This window comes from Oreochromis aureus, linkage group 7 (assembly GCF_013358895.1).
Source record: "Oreochromis aureus strain Israel breed Guangdong linkage group 7, ZZ_aureus, whole genome shotgun sequence".
In the NCBI taxonomy this organism is placed as follows: Eukaryota; Metazoa; Chordata; class Actinopteri; order Cichliformes; family Cichlidae; genus Oreochromis; species Oreochromis aureus.
Window position 1 is genome coordinate 36,880,221 of NC_052948.1, and position 22,418 is coordinate 36,902,638.

The following is a 22,418-nucleotide window of genomic DNA, read 5'->3' on the forward strand; positions in this document are numbered from 1 at the left end:
CCCTTCTCTGTAATTCAGTTACGACTAGCCTGTCATTTAGTTCAGGCAGACTGGCAGGGCTTTAAAAGTAAAGATGAAACTGCAATTACCCTGGGAAAGACGCAGTAAAAAGGCAAAAGCTATCAGGCTGCTTTCATGTCTACATTGACATGCATTAGTGAGGCTGGGAGACTGGAAGAACTGTCCTCAGTCTTTTGTTTATCCATATATCACAATGTGCTGCATTGTGAGGGTTTTAGATGTGATAAGACTCTTTTAACATCATCAGTAGATGGCATGTCATGTACACCAGCAGCTTGCACATCAAATAGAGCCAGTATCTGGCATTCGATAAGGGGCTGATTCAAACAAAGTGATATGTCTAGCTGACATGAATCTGACACATTCTGTCCAGTCCATTATGTATATTTTTTGTAGCAGATTAGTCTTTGGAGCTTTTAAATTCCAGAACGGACCTTCATAACTTCTGACTGTATTTTTTTCAACTAAATATGTATTTTATTAATACCGGTTTATAAGTCAACATTATAATATTAGGGAAAAGATATAAGATAATAATTATCAGTACTTCCTTAAACTGAAACTGGAGCTCTATAACAAATATGCATCTATTTTAAACCAAGGTTAATTTCTTTACTTTTCCCTGATATGTGTAAACAATACAAGCCAACGCATTTGTCTGGAATATAACTGTGGGCAGATTACTGATTATACAAAGGACAGAATCAGTGCATAAGGTGTATAGCACATAGCTCTCTCTCTTTCTCTCTCTCTTAGTTTATTTAGTCCTGTTCATGCAGATTTGCACAGTAAAACGGATGTGGATAATGTTTGATTTGGTAGTCAGGGCAGAGCTGGACAGTTATTTTACATCTGCTAGTTTTAAAATCTGTTGAGGTACATGCCAGGATACAAATTAAGCCTGGCTGCTTAGTCTAGTTTTGTGTTTGTCTTGGGGAATCTGCCAATCTTTTAAATGTCAGTAGAACCACATTTTGTTGTTTAGAAGAGAAAATGTAAGTCTGAAATCCACTATGACAGACACATTACAATGTATGCCTATAAAGTATATTAATCTACAATATTTTGAGAATTTTCAATTTGGCTGAATTATTGCCTGATTGTTTGTACACTGGCAAGGTTGCTGCTACTATCAGCAAAATGAACTAAAGACAAATGGCAAGCTCGCAAGCAAGCAATATTTATTTATAAAGCTCTTTCCACAAAACATGACTTACAGACAATCTAGTTTGGACTGACGCAGCTGACTGGGAAAACTGTGTTCACAGAACCACCGAAAACCATCTAGACACTACATCCAAACTATTTATTGCTTCCAAGTGTTACAACTACATCTACTGATATTTATGCTTCTTACCAGAGCTATTGTTATGTCTGCAGTCTCTGGAAGATAGACATAATTGTCGGAATAGACAAAGTTCTCCTAAATTTCTTTGCGTTTAGAAAACGAAATCATGAGAACTACTTATCTCCTAGTTAAGTATCCGCAATAGTCTCATCTTGGACCTTTGGTGCACTCAGACGCATGACTATGTACTATGTATAGTATAGTCATAAAGAATTCATACAAAACACAACACTTTTTACAGGTTAAGCCATGGTAGGTCTATTGTGGATATACCTCATCACTTCTTGCAGGTGTTAGTCCTAAGTTTTCATTCTTTGATGTTTGCCCCTTGAAACAACTCAAATGAGTCTATTTTTGGATTCACAATATTAAAACTTGAAATAGTCCATAACCAGCAGTGCTTTTGTTTTATTTTTATTTATTTATTTATTTATTTTAGCAATCCAATAAATGTTAGACAGGGAAAATAACAGATAGTTGGATACATGTATCTTTGTCACATGGGAATTAGATATGGAACCATTTGATTCCTATACCCAAATTAGACACACTTAGACACACTTGGAATTTAAAAATGGTCCAAATTACTAAATATTAATGTGTCTCCGTTTGAATAAAAAGATAAGTAAAAGAAAGGTTAAATTGATTTCAGTCTGCATCCTGTACTTGAACAGACCAAGAAAACAGCACAGTAAAAGGGGCATTTACAGATGAGAGATAAAATAAATAAATAAATAAAATGGTGACAACACAGAGACATAGGGTTGTGGCAAGATACAGTATCATCTAACCTGACAGTGCATGGAAACATATTGCTTTAGGCTTGGACAGATTGCTGGTCAAAGTGTACCAGACAGGGATATTTTGTTGTTAAAAAAAAATCTGTCAGGTTTGGATTCCCCCTAGACCAGCCTATTCTGGTTGTGTAACATCTCATCTGTTAACAGTAGTGCTATGAAATCCTGCAGCAGCCCTGCATAAAAATTCCTCAGGTGGTACAAGAGTCATTTTACGGTTTGAAAGTGAGAATATAACTGTAATGCTTTTTTTAAAAAATGTGGGCTTCACATGATGCCTTGTTTTCACACACACACATTACATTACATTACAATAGCAACCAGCCAGAGCCCACCTGCTGAAATATTTATCAGGGATTGGAGGATCCAGGCTGTTTTAATTACAATTTCTTAAACAGGCAGCACACAAGCACCAACAGTTCTGTCATTCTGTGTTTGCTTGTCTCTGCTTACAGCAACATATTTTTGTATGTTAGTATACATCACAAGTTGAAGTCTATCATTAGCTAAAACGCTTCTTAGTTGCCTATGATGCCTCATGGTAGAGCTTGTCTAAATCATGTAAAGTAGGTTTTTTTTTTCAAATCATTTACAGTCTCAACTCACAACAGTTATAATTTGATGTTTGATTCAGATTGATTCAAAAGGAAAAAAACAAAAGGAAAAACACTTTTTCCGCCTAAAGGACAAATACGTTGAGTCTCATATGGGCAAAAATACAAAATAATTACAATATAGAACCAATAAACTAGAGGGAAGTAATAATACAGGAGGGAAAACATAGAAAACCATAGTGTTGACATAACACCATGTGAGCCTGGCTGAATGAAGTGGGACGTGAAGATGTAAGTAATGTGGACAAGTGATTTATGGAACTCAATTAAAGTCTTGCCATTTATTCTAATAATGTTAAAGCACATAGATACAAACATAGCTAGATACAGAGCCATTTTTCCTGTGTGTCAAATTAATGATGAAACAAGCACCAACCCATTGTTTCTGTTAAACAATGGTGACGTGATCAAAGGGGTTATTTGTGACAAATTCTTTCAATTCCAGATGACGTTTCAGTTTCATTTGTACTGTTTCTTATTAAATTTGAGACTAGAGATGTTGTATTCTCAAAGGAACTGTCAGGTCAGAGTTTCTCAGTAGAAAGGTTCTCTCTCTCTCTTGAGGGATTTGCTCTGCTGCGAGTGCATGCAAAACTGTCCCCTCGGGGACTGCCTGTAACGACATGGATTTTCTTGCTATTACTTAAGCCCTGCGGCTAATTACCTATTCAATTGAAAACATACGCCTCTTCACTAATTCAGCATTTCCATATCTATCATGATTACTGGCAAATAAGTTATTGTTTTTGCTCTGATTTAAGTTACTTGCTAGTATGTAATTGCATTATCTTGGCCCTGAATGGAGTTGCGTACATTAGGGAACCTTAATATCACATTTAGCAGTCCAAGATGGGTAAAATAATTACTTAGAAATAACGCACATAATTTGTTTTGTTAGCTTTTTTTATGAAATGTACTTATGATAGGTACATTTCATGAACCTATCATAAGTATCCCAAATGTAACCAAGCAAGTGACTGTACACTTTATCATTAACCAGTTTAGCCCGCACTAACCTGCCTGATATTTTCATATATAAGATTTAAAATTCGAGTATTAAACCTCACTTGATGAGCTTTCCTTATCTTTGAAGATAATTTCTCATTTTCCTTCACATTTTGGGACAAACTACATAGAATAAGTTTTCGTGTTTATATATGTGTTGAGCCCCTTAAAAAGCTGCAGTTGAACTTAGAATTTAAAAAATGTTCCTCCATTTATGGTCGTTCCTCTTCAGTAACTAGCTAGATGCTTAAGTACCATGACATCAACTTTCCATCAAAACATGAACGCATTACAGGGATGAGAAGGAAAAAAATGTCCTCAAGGTGTAAGCAGGCCATGGAAGGTCATTATTTTCTTATCGCTGAACAAATATTTCTATCACTGTAAACATCATCAGGTTGTAGCTTATTTTAAAAAAAAATGCATACATATATTTAACATGCTACATATTAAAAAAATAAATGAATAAATCAGTAATAATTAGTTGTGATAATTCAGTAATGATATACTCATAGCTACCTATCAGATTTAATTACTCATTAACTGAAGGAGCACACAGTTTCTGATCTTTCAGCCCACTTTAACTGCTACCCACAACTCTAATACAAGGGAAACGCCTTAAGATTTTGACAAGATTTTACCCTTAATAGCGAGACAACTATAAAAATTCTGCACAAAGCTAAGAGACAAAGAGAGAAAATGATTAATCCTGGTGCCACATGCTGCTTTGAGATGCACTGCATTGTTTGCTTGCATCAGTGAGTATCCAGCTTTGTTAAAAGGCCATCTGTGTCCGAGTGCAGTTGAGGCTGTTTGCGGCGAGGCAGGATCGGGAGCAGTTAGGGAAGGTCTGCATATCAGTTCTGGCTGGTGGCCAGCTTGCTTTGACATGTCTTATTAGTCAGGTCTTTAAAAGCTTCAGCCTACCTTCCCAGGCACACTCCTCCCCAATATCCCTGATTAAAGTGCAACTGACGCTCCCAGTGAAGAGCCAAGTTGGCCACACAGCATTTATGTTGGGTCATGCTCATTACTCAGACACACTGCCAGTGCCACCATGACTGGAAGCAGCACACAATGCAAGACATCACCAGCCAAGAGATTTGGGAACTTTGAATTCATTATGGGACAGTAGAAATGGAACTACAAATTGTTCCCCTTTGACACAACCTGTCATTCTGCCTTCTTAATATGCATTCGGGCACTCTTCAATGGGTGCAGAAGATTTACTGTATAAGTCGTGCTGGAGGCAGTTGAGGGTTGTTTGTTAGGCCATGAAATAGCATCAGCGTGTCACAGCTTTGAGCATTTGCATGTATATAGATGACATAAAATAAAATTATGTATGTGGCTTTAGCTTGACAAGGTTTCTGCTGTTGGTCTTATGTTGTATTATGGTTCACATATTTACTTTTTGCCAGTGAGCTATATGTTAGGTGACTTTCTTTGGTGCTAACCACAAATAAATAAAAAAGTGATAATCATGATCCACTGCGGTTTTTAATGTCTGCTAATTATAATGCCCATCTATGCTATGACAGTTAAAAATTGTTGGTGACAGCTATTGAATTCTGAATTTAACCTTGTCATTAACAAAGGTTTACCATTTGATAGACTAATAATAATCATAAAAAACAGATTAAGAATAACAGTAATTGTTAGTTGCATCCCTGATCTGTACCAACAAAAATAAAGCAACCCGAGAGTCCAAAATTAACAGTTAGCATATACAACTGACAATGCAAGCTCTCTAATTTTCATTGTTTGAGAGATACTCAGCCCCCCCCCCCCCAAACACACACACGCACACGCACACACACACTCAATTGTAGTTGTGTATTGTGCTAGATGTTTGTGTGAAAACAAGCCAGACTGAGGAACGTGTTGAGCATTGAGTAACATTTCATGGCCCATTTGCTGTGGTCTGCAGAAGCTCCTTTACTGTATGTACCATAGAATGGGAGGAGGTTGTGATGAGCCCACAGTGGGCACTCACTGGTGCGTGAAGGGGCCCTCCGTCCCGCTCTCCTTCTCTGTCTATCCCTAGATTTCTCCCGTACTGTTCTTCCTGTTTTCTGAGCAGAGTTGTGCATGTATTTGTAATTGTGTCTGTATGTGTGTGCGCGCGCGCGTGTGTGTGTGTGTGTGTGTGTGTGTGTGTTTGTGTGTGTGTGTGTGCGTGTGTGTGTGTGTGTGTGTGTATGGTGTCAGAGACCTGTAATCAAGAGTCACTGCACATAAAGGGACCTCCAGTCATTAAGGAATTAGTGGGAGGCTAACGGCTTGTTTAGAGAATCAATTAGCTTAAAATGTGGACATGTGGGCTCATTTTCTCACACAGCTCTGTGAGGGAAACTCAAGGTTATACATTCTGCCTCTAAAGTTAACTGACCCCTTATGCCTCTAAAACTACAGTGGTCCTGTGAGACTTTGTGAATCCCAAGATGTGGATGATCTTATAGTTAGTAAAATGACAATGGGAACATTTACCTTCTATGAGGTACACATTTTGACTGTGAAGGCAATATTAAATTGCAGTAAACATTTGATTAAACTGCTCAGAGATTTTAGTTTGATGTGGGCATTCATTACCTAACACATACAGACAGTTTCTTTTGCATGCTGATATTTAAAATACATTATCTCCACTTCCACTTAAATATGCAACAAGATGGTCTATATATCTCAGATTTGGGAAATTCTTTCACACATATATACTCTGATAATTTACAACATTAACTGAAATGTGAACTGATAAAGATCTAATTTTGCTACAATGCAGTGCTCCGCTATAAAACTTTGCATCCTTGAAGGTCAGCACTTATGTTGACATGTATGGGAGACAACATGCAGTATGAATATTTCAGACCAAGAACCCCAACACATGACAATTACATGAATTACCATAAATGTTAACATTACTGATCTGCACTACTACAAATAAAGAGACAAGCAACTGGGAAGTCTTCCTCTCGGGATATGCTGTCTGAAAACAAACTGATGGTGTTTAGCTTCACACCTCCTCAGACAGGTCCATGCACACCGCTCTGCTGAAACCTGACTGGTGGGCTCTGCGTCGTTGATGCCCGCCTAGTAACATCTGTGCTGACTTTCAACACTTACTAGAGCAGCTACATTTGAAAGACAGTATTTACCCACATGCTGATGCCCTGTGACATACACGTGAAAGAACGTGTGTGCAACTATTTTGTTGTGTTCACTCACAAAAGCATAATTTGGAGATTCTGTGGATTATTTGTTTTGAAATTTTAACTGTTTTTAGAGTTTGCCTTTTTTTCATTTCAGACAATCACATTCTTCAAAACATGAAAAACATACATCCTAATGTGTATTATTTTTATACACATATTTACACACCTTGCATTCAACATATATTCACTGAGTAATGTGTGCTTGCCACTATTAAATCTCACTATTTTTTTTCTTTCATTTTTATCACTACAGTTACCACCGCAAATATTACTTCTTCTACTGTGACCTTTATTAGATTAGACCTGGTATGTGATAAAAACAGTTAAACAGGGTAACCACCATTCTGGTCTTCATACATACAGTCTCAAGTAACCTGCAGCATTTCTCTAATATGATAATACATTTGTAGTTATTTTAAAAAAATAAACAATTATTGTTTGATTTGTTTTATTGATCATTCTTCAGCATAAAGACTACCTGTTAACTCACTTTTTACAGTCAAAATTATATATATATATATATATAAGGTATATAATTTTGTTTATAAAGGTATATATAAATGTTAGTGTGAGTCTTTTGCACCTCCTCTTCACTTTGTTGTGCTTCCATGTGACACAATATAGTGACTTGAGAAGATCAAAGAGTATGGCCGATATAGCGGCAGACTTTTGAACCATAATGCTTCTTAAGCCCACAGAGCCATTAACATTGTCTGCCTGTGGCACTGTTACTGCCTCCTTAGCTGCTCATAAAAGCATGAATGCAAAAAGAAACACAACTTCTAAGAGGCACTGGAATGTTGGAAAAATAAATTTATGGGTTTTGTTTCGTGTAACAAATTAAACCTGTTGTGATAATTTAACATAAGAGTTAATTGTTTACAGAAGGAACGGTTTTACTGTTTTACAGTCATGTTTGTACATTCTGTGGCTAAGGCATGAGATGCATTGCTAATTTGACAAATGTCCCAACAAAGTATAACAATGGCTTCATTTCAAGGACAGCTTTGAACATTACAATATCAACAGAATATCACACACACAAAAAAAATGTAACACAAACACAAAGGCAATTAAAGAAAAGATTTTCAAAGATTACACTGGACTGTATGGCTTAATCTCTGTGGAAACTGTGCGAAAGCTCTTCCATCTAAGGTCACTCTATGCTGTGTTCCAGCATATGGAGATAAAGATCCACTAAGAGGCAGGATGCCAGTCATTGTCAGATGAAACACATGCAGGTAATGGTGGGAAAGATCCATTTTTCTTTATGCTAATACCTTCTGACAGGCACAAGCCGTAGTATACGATATACAATAAAAGGTGGACCTACATAAACAAAATCTCTCACATGTAATCAGCAACATAATCTCCATCATTGTTTTTCAGCAGACACACCTAACCTTGTAGCAAAGGTACTTTATGAGTTCCACTTTTAAAGCTGTTTTAGACTCAACATTGTTTGGGAAGCTTTGACCTTTCAGTCAAACAGCAACTGTAAATAGGGTTACAGAAACCTGACTACACAAGGAAAAAAGAATAAGGAAAAAGCTGAAATTCATCATTCAAAAGTCCTTGACCAGTTGATTTTCTTTTTAAATGTACTGGTGCACTGAAAACACAGAAAATAACTCTAAACAGAAACATGCTGAAATGTAAGATCTACAGCTAAACCATCAATGCATTAAGCATTAACTGTTGTTTTGTATTTACTGTGTTTCACAGGCACAAAACTGGAATATCTACTCAAGGTTTTAATAAGGAAATTATGTCCTTAGGTTTTAAGTGAGATCGCCTGCTGTCACAGATAGAGCATAGCAGCTAAATACAAAGGCAAATGGAATAAAATGCAAACAAACTAGCCAAATGCTACTTACTGAAATGTTAAAAAGTGGGTAGTCACAGTTGTATACTATAATCATGCTGAAATAGAGCAATATAAATCATCTCACTATTGAGTTGATTTGTAAATTAGCATGAAATAATACAAAACACCAAATTCTTCTACTGCACCGCGGTTTTCTAACTAGAAAACTGTTTTTTGCATCCACATAGTTTATATATAGCATAGTATTTCCCTTTAAATTGTTATCCAATAACAAAATTATCATTTAAAAAAAGATAACTTGTCAAGCAAGTTAACAGAGATGTGGTTTTCTTTTTTCTTTTCAAAAGGATCAGCATGTTTTGTTGCAACTTTCTTACTAAAAAAAATGTTGATGCTAATCTAACCAGCAGACAATACATTATGTGGGAAAGCAAAAATACATAAATAAATAAAAACAGGAAGTATTTCACAATGATATATAAGCTCTCGCTTAATAATGCTGCTCACTCCCACCCACGATGCATTTTGAAGGCTTTTGGCAAGTAGAGTGAAGAGTCTATTTCTGTATATTTGTTAGTCTGACCAGGTTTAACACACTGATGATTTTTTTCTGTCAACAGACTATTGAATGTGAGGAATTACTGATTTGGGAGGAACAAAGAAAACAGATACTATTTCTCTTGTGTAAGCTATACATTTCTTATAAGTTGATCATTCATGAATATAAATAGCTCTTTTTATCACAAAAACTGAAATAAGGAGCACTTTGGGCCAATTTGCTACATGTGTTACATGTGCCGCAAGTAATAACTTGGAAGGATGTTCCATAGATAATGAGACATTTTGATTTTGGACGCCAGCATGGTGGATTTTAAGTCAAACAATCAAGATGTGATTAAAGTTTAGACTTTCAGTTTTAATTCAAGAGGTTTAACAAAAGTATTTCATGAAATGTTTAGGAATTACAGGAATTACAAGTTTTATATGTAGTGCCTCATTTTCACAGAATCAAAAGAGTATGGATAATTGACCAAGAAGTATTGTTATGGCCAGCTGAAGCCTTTAATTTGTTTTTCTGCACAGAAGATAAGGAAATAGTTGCAGAATTATTTCCTTTTGGAGAAAAAAATACCATCACATCTCACCAAGTGAAGACCATTTTCAAGGAAGTAGATGTCAAAGTTTACATTTAAAAGACGCCATCATGAATGTTAATACAGAGGGTTTACTTCAAGTTGCAAACCTGGTTACAAGAGGAAGGTCAGATTGAACTTTGCCAGGAAATATCTTATCTAAATCTAAAAGAACCTGCCCAGATCTGGAAAAAAAATCTTTGGACATATAAAATAGATCATCAGTAAACACTAGTGAACACTTACTGACTGCTCACAGAAGGGGAAGAATATATTCTGATGTGTACGGGTTTCTACTCTTTGCTCATATTTAATCTATGGAATCCAAGAGTTTCTTGATGCAAAGAAAAAGAAATGGTTCTTGAATCACCAGTCACCTAATGTAAATTCAACAGAGAATGTCTTTCAGTTACTAACACAAAAGTGATCATAAAGAGATCCACAAACAAGAAACAACTGGTGGCTATAGCAAAGTTGTGCTAGGGCATCTGAAAGGAGGAAACAGCATTTAGTGATCTCCATGGGTTGTTCACTTAAGCCAGCAATTGACTGCAAAGGACTTTTAGTACATAAAATAAAAATAACCTTTATCAAACTCCTTTTGACTATCAAAAAAGATTAAACAATAAATGTCTCCAATACCTCAATGGTAAATGGAATACACACACACACACACACACACACACACACACACACACACACACACACACACACACACACACACACATCTCTATCTAGATAGATAGATAGATAGATATGAAACACACACACATTAAAAAGTGTTCTAAACAAGCAAAGTTGGGAAAGGGTTTAAAGTGAAAGGGGAATGAGGCTAGTAATCCACTGAGTGCCTGTAATGTAATGAATCAGCCCCACTTAGTGGAGTCCATTTGAGGAGGAAGGCTTTATAGAAAGTAAGTGGGGAGGTGGTTCTACTGGTGTACTGGCATATTGGAAGGAAAGTGTGTTATGGAAATGAAACTTTGTAAAAGTACAAACATTGGTAACTACAGCATTACCAGACCAGATAAACAAGGACTCAGATTTCAATGTGACCACAACTTTCTGCAGTTGCTAACTGTAATGATCCACTGCATCAAATGCTTTATAGTAAAGCCCAAATATGTATGTATTCAGGTATGTATGTATGTATTTATTTATTTATCCGAAACAAAGCTGGTGTAAATGTTTTCAGGAGGGCTTAGAATGTCCTAATCCTTTGCTCACATACAACACACACACACACACACACACACACACGCACACACACACACACACACACACACACACACACACACACACACACACGCATGCTCAAACACATGCTGTTTTTCTTTTTCTTTTTTTTTTCTCAGCCTGCATTTATCTGCTTTTCTAAAACAAATTCTTCTCTGACATTACATCAAGAATGATGCCTCTTTTTTTCTCCTTTGAATGTTAAGTTTCAAATGAAAATATAGGTACATGCATATTGGAGACATAGTTATTGACCTGGTCATTCAAAACCGTCTTTTTTATATTATTGTGATATTTTTAATCTGCATTGGTAGCAATGCAGTTTACATAATGCATTGTCATTTGAAGTGTCATACAGTTAGTTTTTTGACAGTCAGTCATTTTTTAGGACTTTTCTTCTTCTTCTTCTTCTTCTACTTATATTAATATTTTTATTGTTATTATTATTATTATTATTATTATTATTATTATTATTATTATTATTATTACTTTATTATTAAAAAACTGGTTGGTCTGCCTGACTTGTAAAACAGTAGTTGCATACTGTGGGACACACAATTTTCTGTGAGTGTGTGCAATGAAATTGCAAAGATGGGGACCTGGTCTTTGACCACTCGCAAACAGTTGAGTGACTGTAGAGTATCAAGGCAGTGGTAGAACAGCAACATGACAGACTCTGCCTGCTCTCTGTCTGCTAGCAGTTTACAATTGAATGGAGTCAATTTGGAAATTACATGTGCATGTTTGTTATACTGTGGAAATTAACTGTGCTAAGTTGTCAAAAATTGCAAATCTGTTGCCATTTGCATACACAGAAATTCACATTGAATAGAAATTTGTATTAACTACTGACATTGAGAGTTCAGTTAGAATCACATAGATTTGAAAGAGAACTTGAGAAATAATGATGTTATTTTTGCAGATTTTCAGTTCAGCTGTGAAATGACACTGGTACTTGGTAACTTTGCGATTACATAGGAATAAAACGTAGAATACAGTCTGATGACAACCAGTTGAGTCGAGTCGAGGGCACAGCTGTCAAGTAGTATTATTTACAAACCTTTGCCAATTTGTCTAAGAGTGATTGCAGTCACATTGAGGTGGATCACGATTGTTTGGAGACAAGTTACCTCCCACCAGGGGGATCTGTTAATTGTCGCAACTAGTTGTACTTGCCAACAGCAAAAAAAAGTAATAGCAATCGCCAGGCAACCACAAATTTTTCCTAGTCGCAAGGAGATTGTCGTATTATTTTTACTCTAAAGTGACGGTGCCAAGATGAATTTTTTAAGAAGTGTCTCCCTCCTGTAAATGACATTTTTGTCAAGCACAGGTTTATATCATGTTCTTAAGATCTGGTTCCCATCACTGGAACAAGTTAAAAATAAAACATCAAGAATCTGAATGAAAGTACAGTTGTGACACTTGCTCTGCTTCCAGCGCCTCAGAGAGAGGGGTTGTATTATTCATGTCTTCCGTGTTGGTGAGGTATCATGTAGCTGAAGTTGTGTGTTTCTTATTGCCTCTGTGTATAGATCTGATGATCTTTCGCTCTGTCAGGCTGGGGTGTTTAATCCAGGTCAGCTGCCATCTTGCGCTGCTGTTTTCATGGCTTGTTAGAAATCTCTTAATTGGTGAATAAGTGTGTGAGCTAAAGTTAGGGAGACAGAGTGTCACAAGAGTCTCATCTGTTTGTCTGGCACTGTGTTAAGGTTTGTGGGGGGAACACAAGACCAGACACATGGCCAAATGTGATGAGTGCTTCTGGCTCTGACACAGTTGACATGGCACTAGAGAGAGCACAGACCCTATGTTCTCCAGCTATGTTCTCCCAAAGGCTGAGCACAAAACCACCCAGCTTTGTGTGTTATATAGATATGTGTCTATCACTACAAATCCAGAGCTTCTTATTCTTCTGACAGTCAATAAGCAATTCATTACAACTTGCCGGTTTGGAAGAGTATTATGACTTAACTTAAGATGCTTCTCACATCTATAAACAGCAGTTGTTGTAGAACATGTTTCAAAGAGTCTTTGTAGCCAGTAGGTTTTGGTCAAGGGAAGGCTCAGGTGGTCACCATGTGAGAATGATTACAAAGAGGTAGCAGTGAGCTTTCAAACTAACTGAGTTATAGGCTTTGAGTCACACAGGCACAATGAAATGTAGTGTAACAAATTACATCCTTCAGAAAATTAAACACTTAAAAGTATGTAATATTAATTCAAAAATTAAACAGCTGTGGCTGTTGTGACTTGTGTTCATATAAGCTACCCTTTTTTTTTAATGTTTGAAGTGCCAGAAAGGATTTATTCTTACATTGGCTGAAGGTCCAATAACATAAGCATGTCATATCCAGGATTAATAAAAGGAGAAATATTTCAGTTGACAGATATAATTTCATTTTCTGTTTTGTGATACAGATAAATAAGAATTTGTTTTGAAGCTATGTGGCTAATTATTTTTCTCTTTTCTTCCATTCTCTTTCCTTTGTTTCTTCCACTCTCCTGTAATCATCCCATATGTCTTCTACCTCCATCACCCCTTCTGTTCTTACCAAACAGGTCCCTCATCAAATGGGTGCACTGACCTTCTACCGTTATGAACAGCCTATTGTAGACTACTGCCAGGCCCATCAACCCTTGCGGCTAAACATGGGTTATGAGGGACCCCCACAGGGCCTGGAGGGCCTGGAGGACCTTGGGCCATGTGATAGAGGCACTATACAGACAGTGGCACTGCCAGCCGTGCCCTCTGCTGCCAGCATAGGCGCCCCTGTTCCAGGACCTCGCTCTCCTCCATCGACCCTCAGACCACCAACTGAGGGTCCCATCAGCAGTCCTTTTCCTACTTCTGAGCGTACTGGCACACTCAAATTTGGACGCTAGCGAGCATGGTTAGAAGTGGGGCAAGGGCCTCTCATTCACCATGACTTTGAAATGAAGGGGCAGGCGAGCTGGTTATTCAGTGGGGCCTTGTTCTTAGAACATCAGGATGTGAACTAGAGGACAAAATTTTCAAATTACGCCTGGAGGCATTTATCATCTGACACACACAGTCTCAACCATATACAGTAGGGTGATCATTTTGTTTTTCTTTTCCAAAACAACTCATAGAAAAAAAAGGGTCTCTGACTCAAGGGAGGTTAATTCAGCATATGCCATAAAGAATTACCTTATTTCCAAATCTGATCTTTGTCATATCCCATGTCAGCATCATGGGGCATCTGTTCACAGCAGCAGCAGCCAGCTTACTCTGAGTCAAGAGTGAAAGGGAAAGTGCAATAAACACAAGTTTTCATTCACGACAAGTGAGGGCAGTAACATCAAAGATCGAAGAGATAGAGCATATGAAGAGCAGAAGGCTTCTTACTGTGATTAACATTACAATTTCTACTCACTAACTATTAAGAAAGGTAACATATAATTTCATTAATTACATAAATATTTTGTTTCTTTGGGTGTCATATTTTGTACTGAATTACATTAATGTGCATGTTAAACCAAAGAGTTTACTAATATTTTTTCTTTCTTTTTGCACATAAAGTACTTTAACTAAGGAGATTTTTAAAAGTCAGATGTTCCACTGAACTAGCCTCTGCCAGCTCACATTTATAATTACCACTAGATCCCCGATGATTTCGAATGGACTAGAATTGTCTTAAAGAAATAGAATAATCAAGGGGGTCATGTTGACAGTTTATGAAAGTATTTATCATAATGAGATATCACACCTGGCCCTCCCAACGTCAGCTCAAGTCAGTTCTTGTGATCTTAGTGTTGCTATGAAAAACATAATTCAAAGCAGCATAAACTGTATGTTCCATAAATGTATTAAATATATAAAGACCCTTTACACAGATGAACAACAAGTCATTGTACCGTATATGACTATATCCCAGCTGAATAATTCACTATGCTTTAAAAAAAAGGCAATCATGGAAAAACTAAAATAAGAACATTTGAATGAAATGTATTGTACATATTATTGAAAAGGTCTACTTCACTGAAGGTCAAACCACTCTCACTGCCCCAAACAGTCATTTGAAACATTGTTGAGTCAATGTTTGACTTTCATTAACTGGACTACTTGAAGAGCACCATCTTGCTGGGTTGGCCAGGCTTAGGCCATGTGCTCTTCCACCACAGAGAATAATGGTGCCTAGTGGTGGCATGTTGAACCAGCACGTTGACTTCTCTTTGACCTGCATATGATCCCACAGACTATACAGGAGGTATTGCCTGACATCTCAGTTTTTTCCAGAAAGTGAGCCGGAATTAAGGAATGTTTTCTTTTCTTTTTTTTTCTTTTTCCTAATCAGTAAACCTTTGGCCACCGTGTTGAGCACTGCTGCTCGTTGACTTATGGAGCTGTTGAGGATTTCCGATACGGCTTGCATGGCCTGTCAAACAATATCCTCAGTTTAACTCAAGCAGTGCACCAGCTTCCTACATGTCAGTGGTCATACTCTAGGGAGCTGTGGAACTTACGCCTGATCTTCCTACAGAGAGACTGATTGATCCACACATGAAACTGCAAGGGGCCAACATTTCCCAAGAAAGATGATGCATATTCAAACAAATATGCATTGTTTTTGTTTTATTTTGGTTTGGTATTATATTTTTTGGCTTGAAAATTTTTGAGGTGTTCAAAGATGATGTCAAGAAATTCTATAAGACGAATAAAAGGACAAAATCAAATAGAACTTATTTATGGTGTAAATAATGAGTCTTTAAAGATTTAAAAAAAAAGGTATGAACTTCATTTCTTCTGAAACACAAACTGCTTGTGAACAGAAGAGGAGCCTTATTCACTTTCCAGTGGGAATATATTACTAAGATGACTCGGTGAGGAGGTTCCTACTGTAATGCTCTCGTTGTTTCAATGATAAGTATTTTTCTATCTGCTCCCGTCACTATTCTACCACTCTACCATTAAAAACAAAATATGTTACTGACGTTATTTCTCAAATCCAGTCATTTTACTCAATAACGTGAAGAGGGGAAGATTCTGAGCCCTGTTATTGTGATGTACTTCAAGCGCCAAACTTGACAGAGATTCATATTTTCTGTTCTGCCATCAGGCATGTTGGAGAAGCCATCTCACAGGTGGTAATCAAATAACGTGTTGTTAGTTACATCCATTCCTCTTGTTCAAGAATTTTAACACTATCAGCCATTTCAAGGTCTACTCGGGGAGAAGTGTGCTTTTCTTTATACCAAGAGTTTAACTTGTGAAGGATGTTCTTTATAATGTGCCATTATTTTGTTAAATGTTTTATCAAAAAACAAAACAAAACAGAAAAAAAAAAAACAACCAACCCAAAATGCTTCATGATATCACAACTAAGAAGGGTTCGGTCCCTTCATGTACAGGACATTGCATTTTAAAAAAAAGCAGTTGATTCGCTCAGTACGGTTGCTTAATAGTGCTGGTGGAGTTTACTTTGTAATAGCAGCTGTGCCAATGTCTTTAAAATGGGAGCTCTCTCAATTCTATCCATGTATTGTCCTGCCTTGCTGTATTATCACCCCTGATAACTCCTTGGCCTGAATTTCATGTCTGCTGCTTGGTGACTCGGGTGAACCTGTTTAACAATGTTCTATTTCTGTCTGCATGCTGATATTTTAGGAAACTGTGCCCATTTAGGGAGGAGCACTGAACCAGAGACAAACAGTACGGGAGATAATTCCTGTCCGGAGTGCCCTAGAACCGGCAGCACATGTCATGGACAACTTCACTGTTTTTAAAGCATCTTGTTTGCTGACCCATTCATGCCCTTGTCTCGACTAAAGTAGAATTCCCTGGCACTGTAGGCTGTTAAATAGAGAAAGAGGTTTGTGTCGAGCACTCACACCGGGGACAGGCATTCCCTTTAATAGTTTCCTGTTAAGCCTAGTACCCTACGCATAGTAATTAATGCAGGTTTCAGAACAGTGATTATAGTTGATTTCAGTCTGAACATAAAGATCAAAGCTTCTTTGCCCTCATGTGTAATTAGAAAATGCAAATACCATCTTTGTATTTCCACAATTAAATCAGCTACTAATAAATGATCAATTGATCATGACTACCTCCCAGATAAAATCAGATATGTTCAGCGGAATGTTTGAATTCTGCTGCCAGTAATTATTCAGTCTTTTGTCCATTTATTTTGCCATCAGAGAGCTGGAAGCACAAGCGGTCCATGCTAATGATGCATGTTTGAGCTGAACTCCAGGACCGTCTGTGCTAGCCCTGCAATGCCAGTAGGCTTTGTTTTCTCTTCTGCTTCATTTGTTTGTGGGTTTATACTACCCGAGTTCCCCAGTCCCCGTCACTCTTTGTGTTCGGGCTCAACTCCCCATTGGGAAAAGTTTTTTTCTTTTTTTTTTTTCAAATTTCTCCTTTTTTTCTTCTTGCTTCGGGTGGGGTGAATAAAGGTCTGAAGAATTGCAGAAAAAAACTTTTATATTTCAGTGTTTATGCTTAGAGGAAAAGCTAAACGCACATCTCCAAGGGGACAGGAAAAGCAGGGGAGAAGAGAAGGGTAGACAGAGATGCTGTTTAATAGGGAGAACATAGAGGGACAAATGGGTAAGTGCGAGGACATTTTATTCTGTTACAAGGAAAGCGTTGTGATATATTTTGAATGCTCCAGGGCAGCTTTGTTTCCACTGTAAGAAATGACACAAACAGCTTCAGCCATGCTCTCACACTTGCAACACACATGCAGTCTGTACTCTGTAGAGGCACATATGGCACACAGATTAAGCTACGACATATTTGCATCCTCTGAACTGTATGTATTATGCATGCGCTCATACAAAGATGCACTTTATCTGAAAAGGAATTATCATTTACACTATTACCAGAAATCCACTTCTTAGTCTTTGCTGGAGAAACAATCACAGACGGAGATGTACAAACACATAAAAAGACACATGTGCTTAATAAAAGGATAATATAGGTACAGCAGGGTTTGACACCCCCATTCCAGTTCATCAAACGGTACAGTGGACTTTAATCCATTACCTGACAAATTGATTTGAAAATTTAATTCCAAGCCAGACATGGTTTTGTAGCTTTCCTTCCTCTGCCATATATTTGTGTCTTTCTAGTAAGCAGCGCTGGGACGTTCCCATATAGCGCACACTCACTCCAAAAACAAAAATAAAATAAAAACAAAAAAATTCAAATAAAATAAAGAGAGAAAAAAAAGAATGATGGTAATATTCCTCATTTGCAATTTCTAGATTTGCGTTCCTGTTATTGTTACTCTGTCATTAGTGTTTATACAGAATCAATAACTTCTGTGATGCAAAAGAGAGACTGGAAGTGTTGCTAGTAATTTAGCTTCCCCGCATGTACCCAGAGGGCCTCTGTGTGTGCGCGCGTGTGTGCGTATGTACGTGTGTGTGGGTTTGTTTATCTATAGCAGCACCTACTCCTCTACCTCCTCTGAACCAGCATTACCATTACTGATGTTCAGGCCAACCCGGCCCCCATTGATTGTTATTGTTCCATTCTCTTTTACATTAGCAAGAAGTCTTTAACCTATGACCTACATTGTCCTGACTCTGTTTTTCTACCATTGCTCATGTCAGCGGGGACACGGAAAAGGAAGACATGATCATTAACCTCTGTTGGGGAAACACACTTTTTCGTTTGTCTGACAAAGCCCGTTTACACCCCTAATTGGATTTAATGTTGGCACTGCAGAGAGCATGTTTTTTATTTAAATGTGCTGCATTCTTCGCTTGCAGTTAACAGTGCAATGAGAAAGCAAGAAGGAGGAGCTCGAAAGAAAGCAATATCATAATTAGTCTTTGTGTTCCTTGCAGGCCCAAGTCCTTTCCCATGTTTTTTTGTTGCCTCTTAAAATACTTTCCATATAAATCTTTTGATTCCCACCGTCTCCCCCTCATTCATATCCTGCAGACAGCTTCAACTTCTGTAGGTTGTAAATATGCTCTGCATTGTTTTCTTTGGTAGTTGGTTTGTTGTTGATTTTTTTTTTCCTTTTTCTTTTTAATTTCCTTTTTTACTGTAATCAGACCTAAAGCATTTTTGTGGAGACCTGGTCCAAGCGCAAAAATATGGCTCTTATTTGAGTATATTATTGTCAGATAATGTTTTGTAAAAATTTTGATGATGAATAAACATCTAAAGATGGAAACTGTGTTGCCCTTTTTTTATTCAATTGTAGCTTGTAGTTAATAGGTTACTTTACCCGTCTTACCTATTAGCAAGAGTTCACCAGTTATGGCCAGTACTACTCGCCTGCAGAGACAGAACAATGGTATAATATTTTCTTTTGAGAGAAGTTTTAAATGTCTGGCCTTCAAGAGGAGCAAAACTGAGAGCCTTGTGTGGCTGGCATCTGTACTTGGAACCTTTACTATTGCAGTTTTTGATGTAAACTGTTGATAATATCCACTGGAAACACTGATGGCAAAATAAAATTTTCTCATCAATTCAGGTATGTTTCTGATTTTTTTACAATGACTCTTCCTAACTCTTTAGGAATGAGCCCATTTTTAAACATCTGATATTTCTTCGAAGCATGTAAGCATTCTTACTTTTTTCACATTTCCCTGTAATGTAAAGATTTCCCCAGAAAATAGTGTCATGGCTTTGTCCATCTTTCATCTCAGTTGGCAAGAAATTTAAATTCATACTCAAACTTCTAAACATCAATCTCATCTGGACTTTTCACCACATGCAAGATTGCAATCACAGAGTCCTAAGAGGGGGGACAGAATCACTCTCAGCAGGCTTTGGCAGCCTGGGGTTTCCTCAAAATAGCAACACAATTCACAGAGACTACCATAAAAACAGACTATAATAACAATATAAGACACATTGTGATCTGCGATCACATGGTGACAATACCCTCGTGATGTGTGAGATTGTCACAAAGTGTGTCATCCCTTGTGTACAACATACTGGTGTTTTTTTGAAACCTGCCAAGATGCAGAGACAATGCTTTAGGCTCATCAGTGGTCTACTTACCAAAACGAAGCTGTCATATCTTTACTGTTAAGCTTAGTGAGGAGTCAACACAAGAGCAAGAAACTAAGAATTTTAGTAAAAGAAGACATTTGTTCCACAAAATGTGTCAAGGAAGAAATGAAAAAAAAAAAAACCCTTCAATAGAAGGTTTAAATATGGACAAATATGGAACAAGTACAGCGATGTAATGTGACCCAAACAAGAGTCAGCAGCACGCAGTGTACATCTTGGCAGCGGATGTATAATTGTGTTTGTACATGTGTCTGCAGATGCATGCACACTGTTACATCAGTTTGATATGTTTATAATGACGCTAACCAGAGACACAAATTTGATGCAAATAAATTGTGCATCAAGTTTTCTAAATTCTTCAAGTTTGACTTAAAGCATGATGGATAAAAGTATGCATACCTTAAAGCAATGCAAAGTCAGCAACCTACATTTTAAAGTTGCTGTTTATTTTACAAACTTTTCAGAGACTGTGTTGGTGTACAAGTGATCATGAAGTCAACTTGATGAATGCAGCTGACATGTTCAAAGTGAACCAAATACCCGTGGCAAAGGAGCACTGCCAGTGTCACAGAGATGGGAGATCTGTTTGCTCCAGCCTGCTGTCAGTTCAGATGCACACATCATGCTATCACTGCCTTGGAGGAACATGACAGGCCCACTCACAGTCCAGCTCACTGTGGTTTTCAGGACATGGGGTCTTGCTATCTTTTACTTTTCTCCTCCAATGATTGCACACCCTCTGGTATAACATCAACACAATGAGAGGAAATTATGCTGCATTTATTCACAGAATTTAAACCTGCATTCAGATGACCGTAATCTTCGCTAATTGCTAATAGATGTAGATAACACATCTGTTACATTTTTTGGTAAAAGGAAAAAAAAGTCACTGCACCTTTCCACTCTCTTCGTTAGCTGCTAGGCTTCAGGAGGCAAGCAGGTTTGTCAACTGTCAAGCTAGCCCAACATAGTGTCAGGATTTCTGCTCATCCTGTCCCTCAACACAGGAGCCAACTGAGGCAATGTCCCGGGGTTGCTTCTGTTCTCACTTGGATTTGAGGGCACACACAGCTAAAGCTTGCTAGTTCTGTTTGTTCATGACACAATCATGATTGGTATGAAGTACTATGTCATGAAATGGCCATGACTAGGTTGAGTCAGGAAAATAACACATTAGTTAAAGTTAGTTAATCTTGACAAAACCAAAGACCCCAGAATGAAGGCTTGGTATGTGAAAATATTCCTCGGCCTGTAATACATTGTCTAATGAGAGCGTCTAACCAGATACTATGTATGGGAGCTGCACTCTCATCAATTACAAGGCTCTTCTGAGGGTCATGATGAAAACCCAGCTGATTAGTAGGTGTGGGGGTCTCTCCTGGGAATACAGAATTCACAGATTAATAGGTTGTGTGTCTGGAAAGTCCAGTGGATTTATGTGCTGCAACCTTTTAGCAAAAATGTATTTGTAGAGTTTCTTTCAGGCCATGCCTATATAACAGACACACACACAAAGGTAATTAGGTAATTCTCGGAAAATTGCATTTTCCAGATAAGAGCAGTGGCTTAACAAAAACATCATCAATGTATGATTTCACCGATCAGCCAGAGCTTTAAGCCCATTGAAATAAATAACATTTACTTCTCTTTACAATGCATTGTGCTTTTGGCAGCATTCTTGGAAATGTTGCTTTGGCATATAGAACCCATCTAAACATTGTTGCAGGCCAAGTGCAGCTATTCATGGCAACTTGTTCACATTCCCCAAACCCAATCCAGTTGAGCAAGTTCAGAATCAGAATCCAACAAGCCTGCTCTGTAGAGATCTCACTTTGTCATTCACATGACATGAAGTAACTCCTGCCAACTTCTAGGACCTCAGGACACCAAAAAATGTCCCATGCCAATGCCCTTACGAGTTATAGGTTTTTTCAGGATATGGTATACTTTAATGTGTGTATTTCTTTGCACACTTTGCACAATGGAAACACTGAAATGCTGTGATCAGCATCATATAAAAAAGACCAATTTCCTTTACGTTGAAAGGGTAGCCGCTTCTCCACAACAAAGGTCCGCCTTAACCGAAAGGTTAAAAAAAAGGTCTGACATGGCTGAGGGGTCAGTCTCTCTCAGTTGATTGCACACAGCCCATCTCATCTCAGTCTGTGAAAAAAAAATAAAATAAAAATAAAAAAAGAAGAAGCCCTTGGCTGGTGGTTG

The 22,418-nt window shown here is 37.6% G+C and overlaps 1 protein-coding gene across 1 annotated transcript in view; it reads left to right on the plus strand.

The window, feature by feature from the left end:
* LOC116333448 (leucine-rich repeat transmembrane neuronal protein 4) overlaps positions 1 to 19,528 on the plus strand; it is a 98,557-nt gene extending 79,029 nt beyond the window's left edge. The window contains exon 3 of the mRNA XM_031756697.2: positions 13,757 to 19,528. Within this exon, the coding sequence (XP_031612557.1) occupies positions 13,757 to 14,080 (324 nt within the window). The 3' untranslated portion in view covers positions 14,081 to 19,528. The remainder of the gene's footprint in view (positions 1 to 13,756) is intronic.
* Positions 19,529 to 22,418: the final 2,890 nt, after the last annotated feature.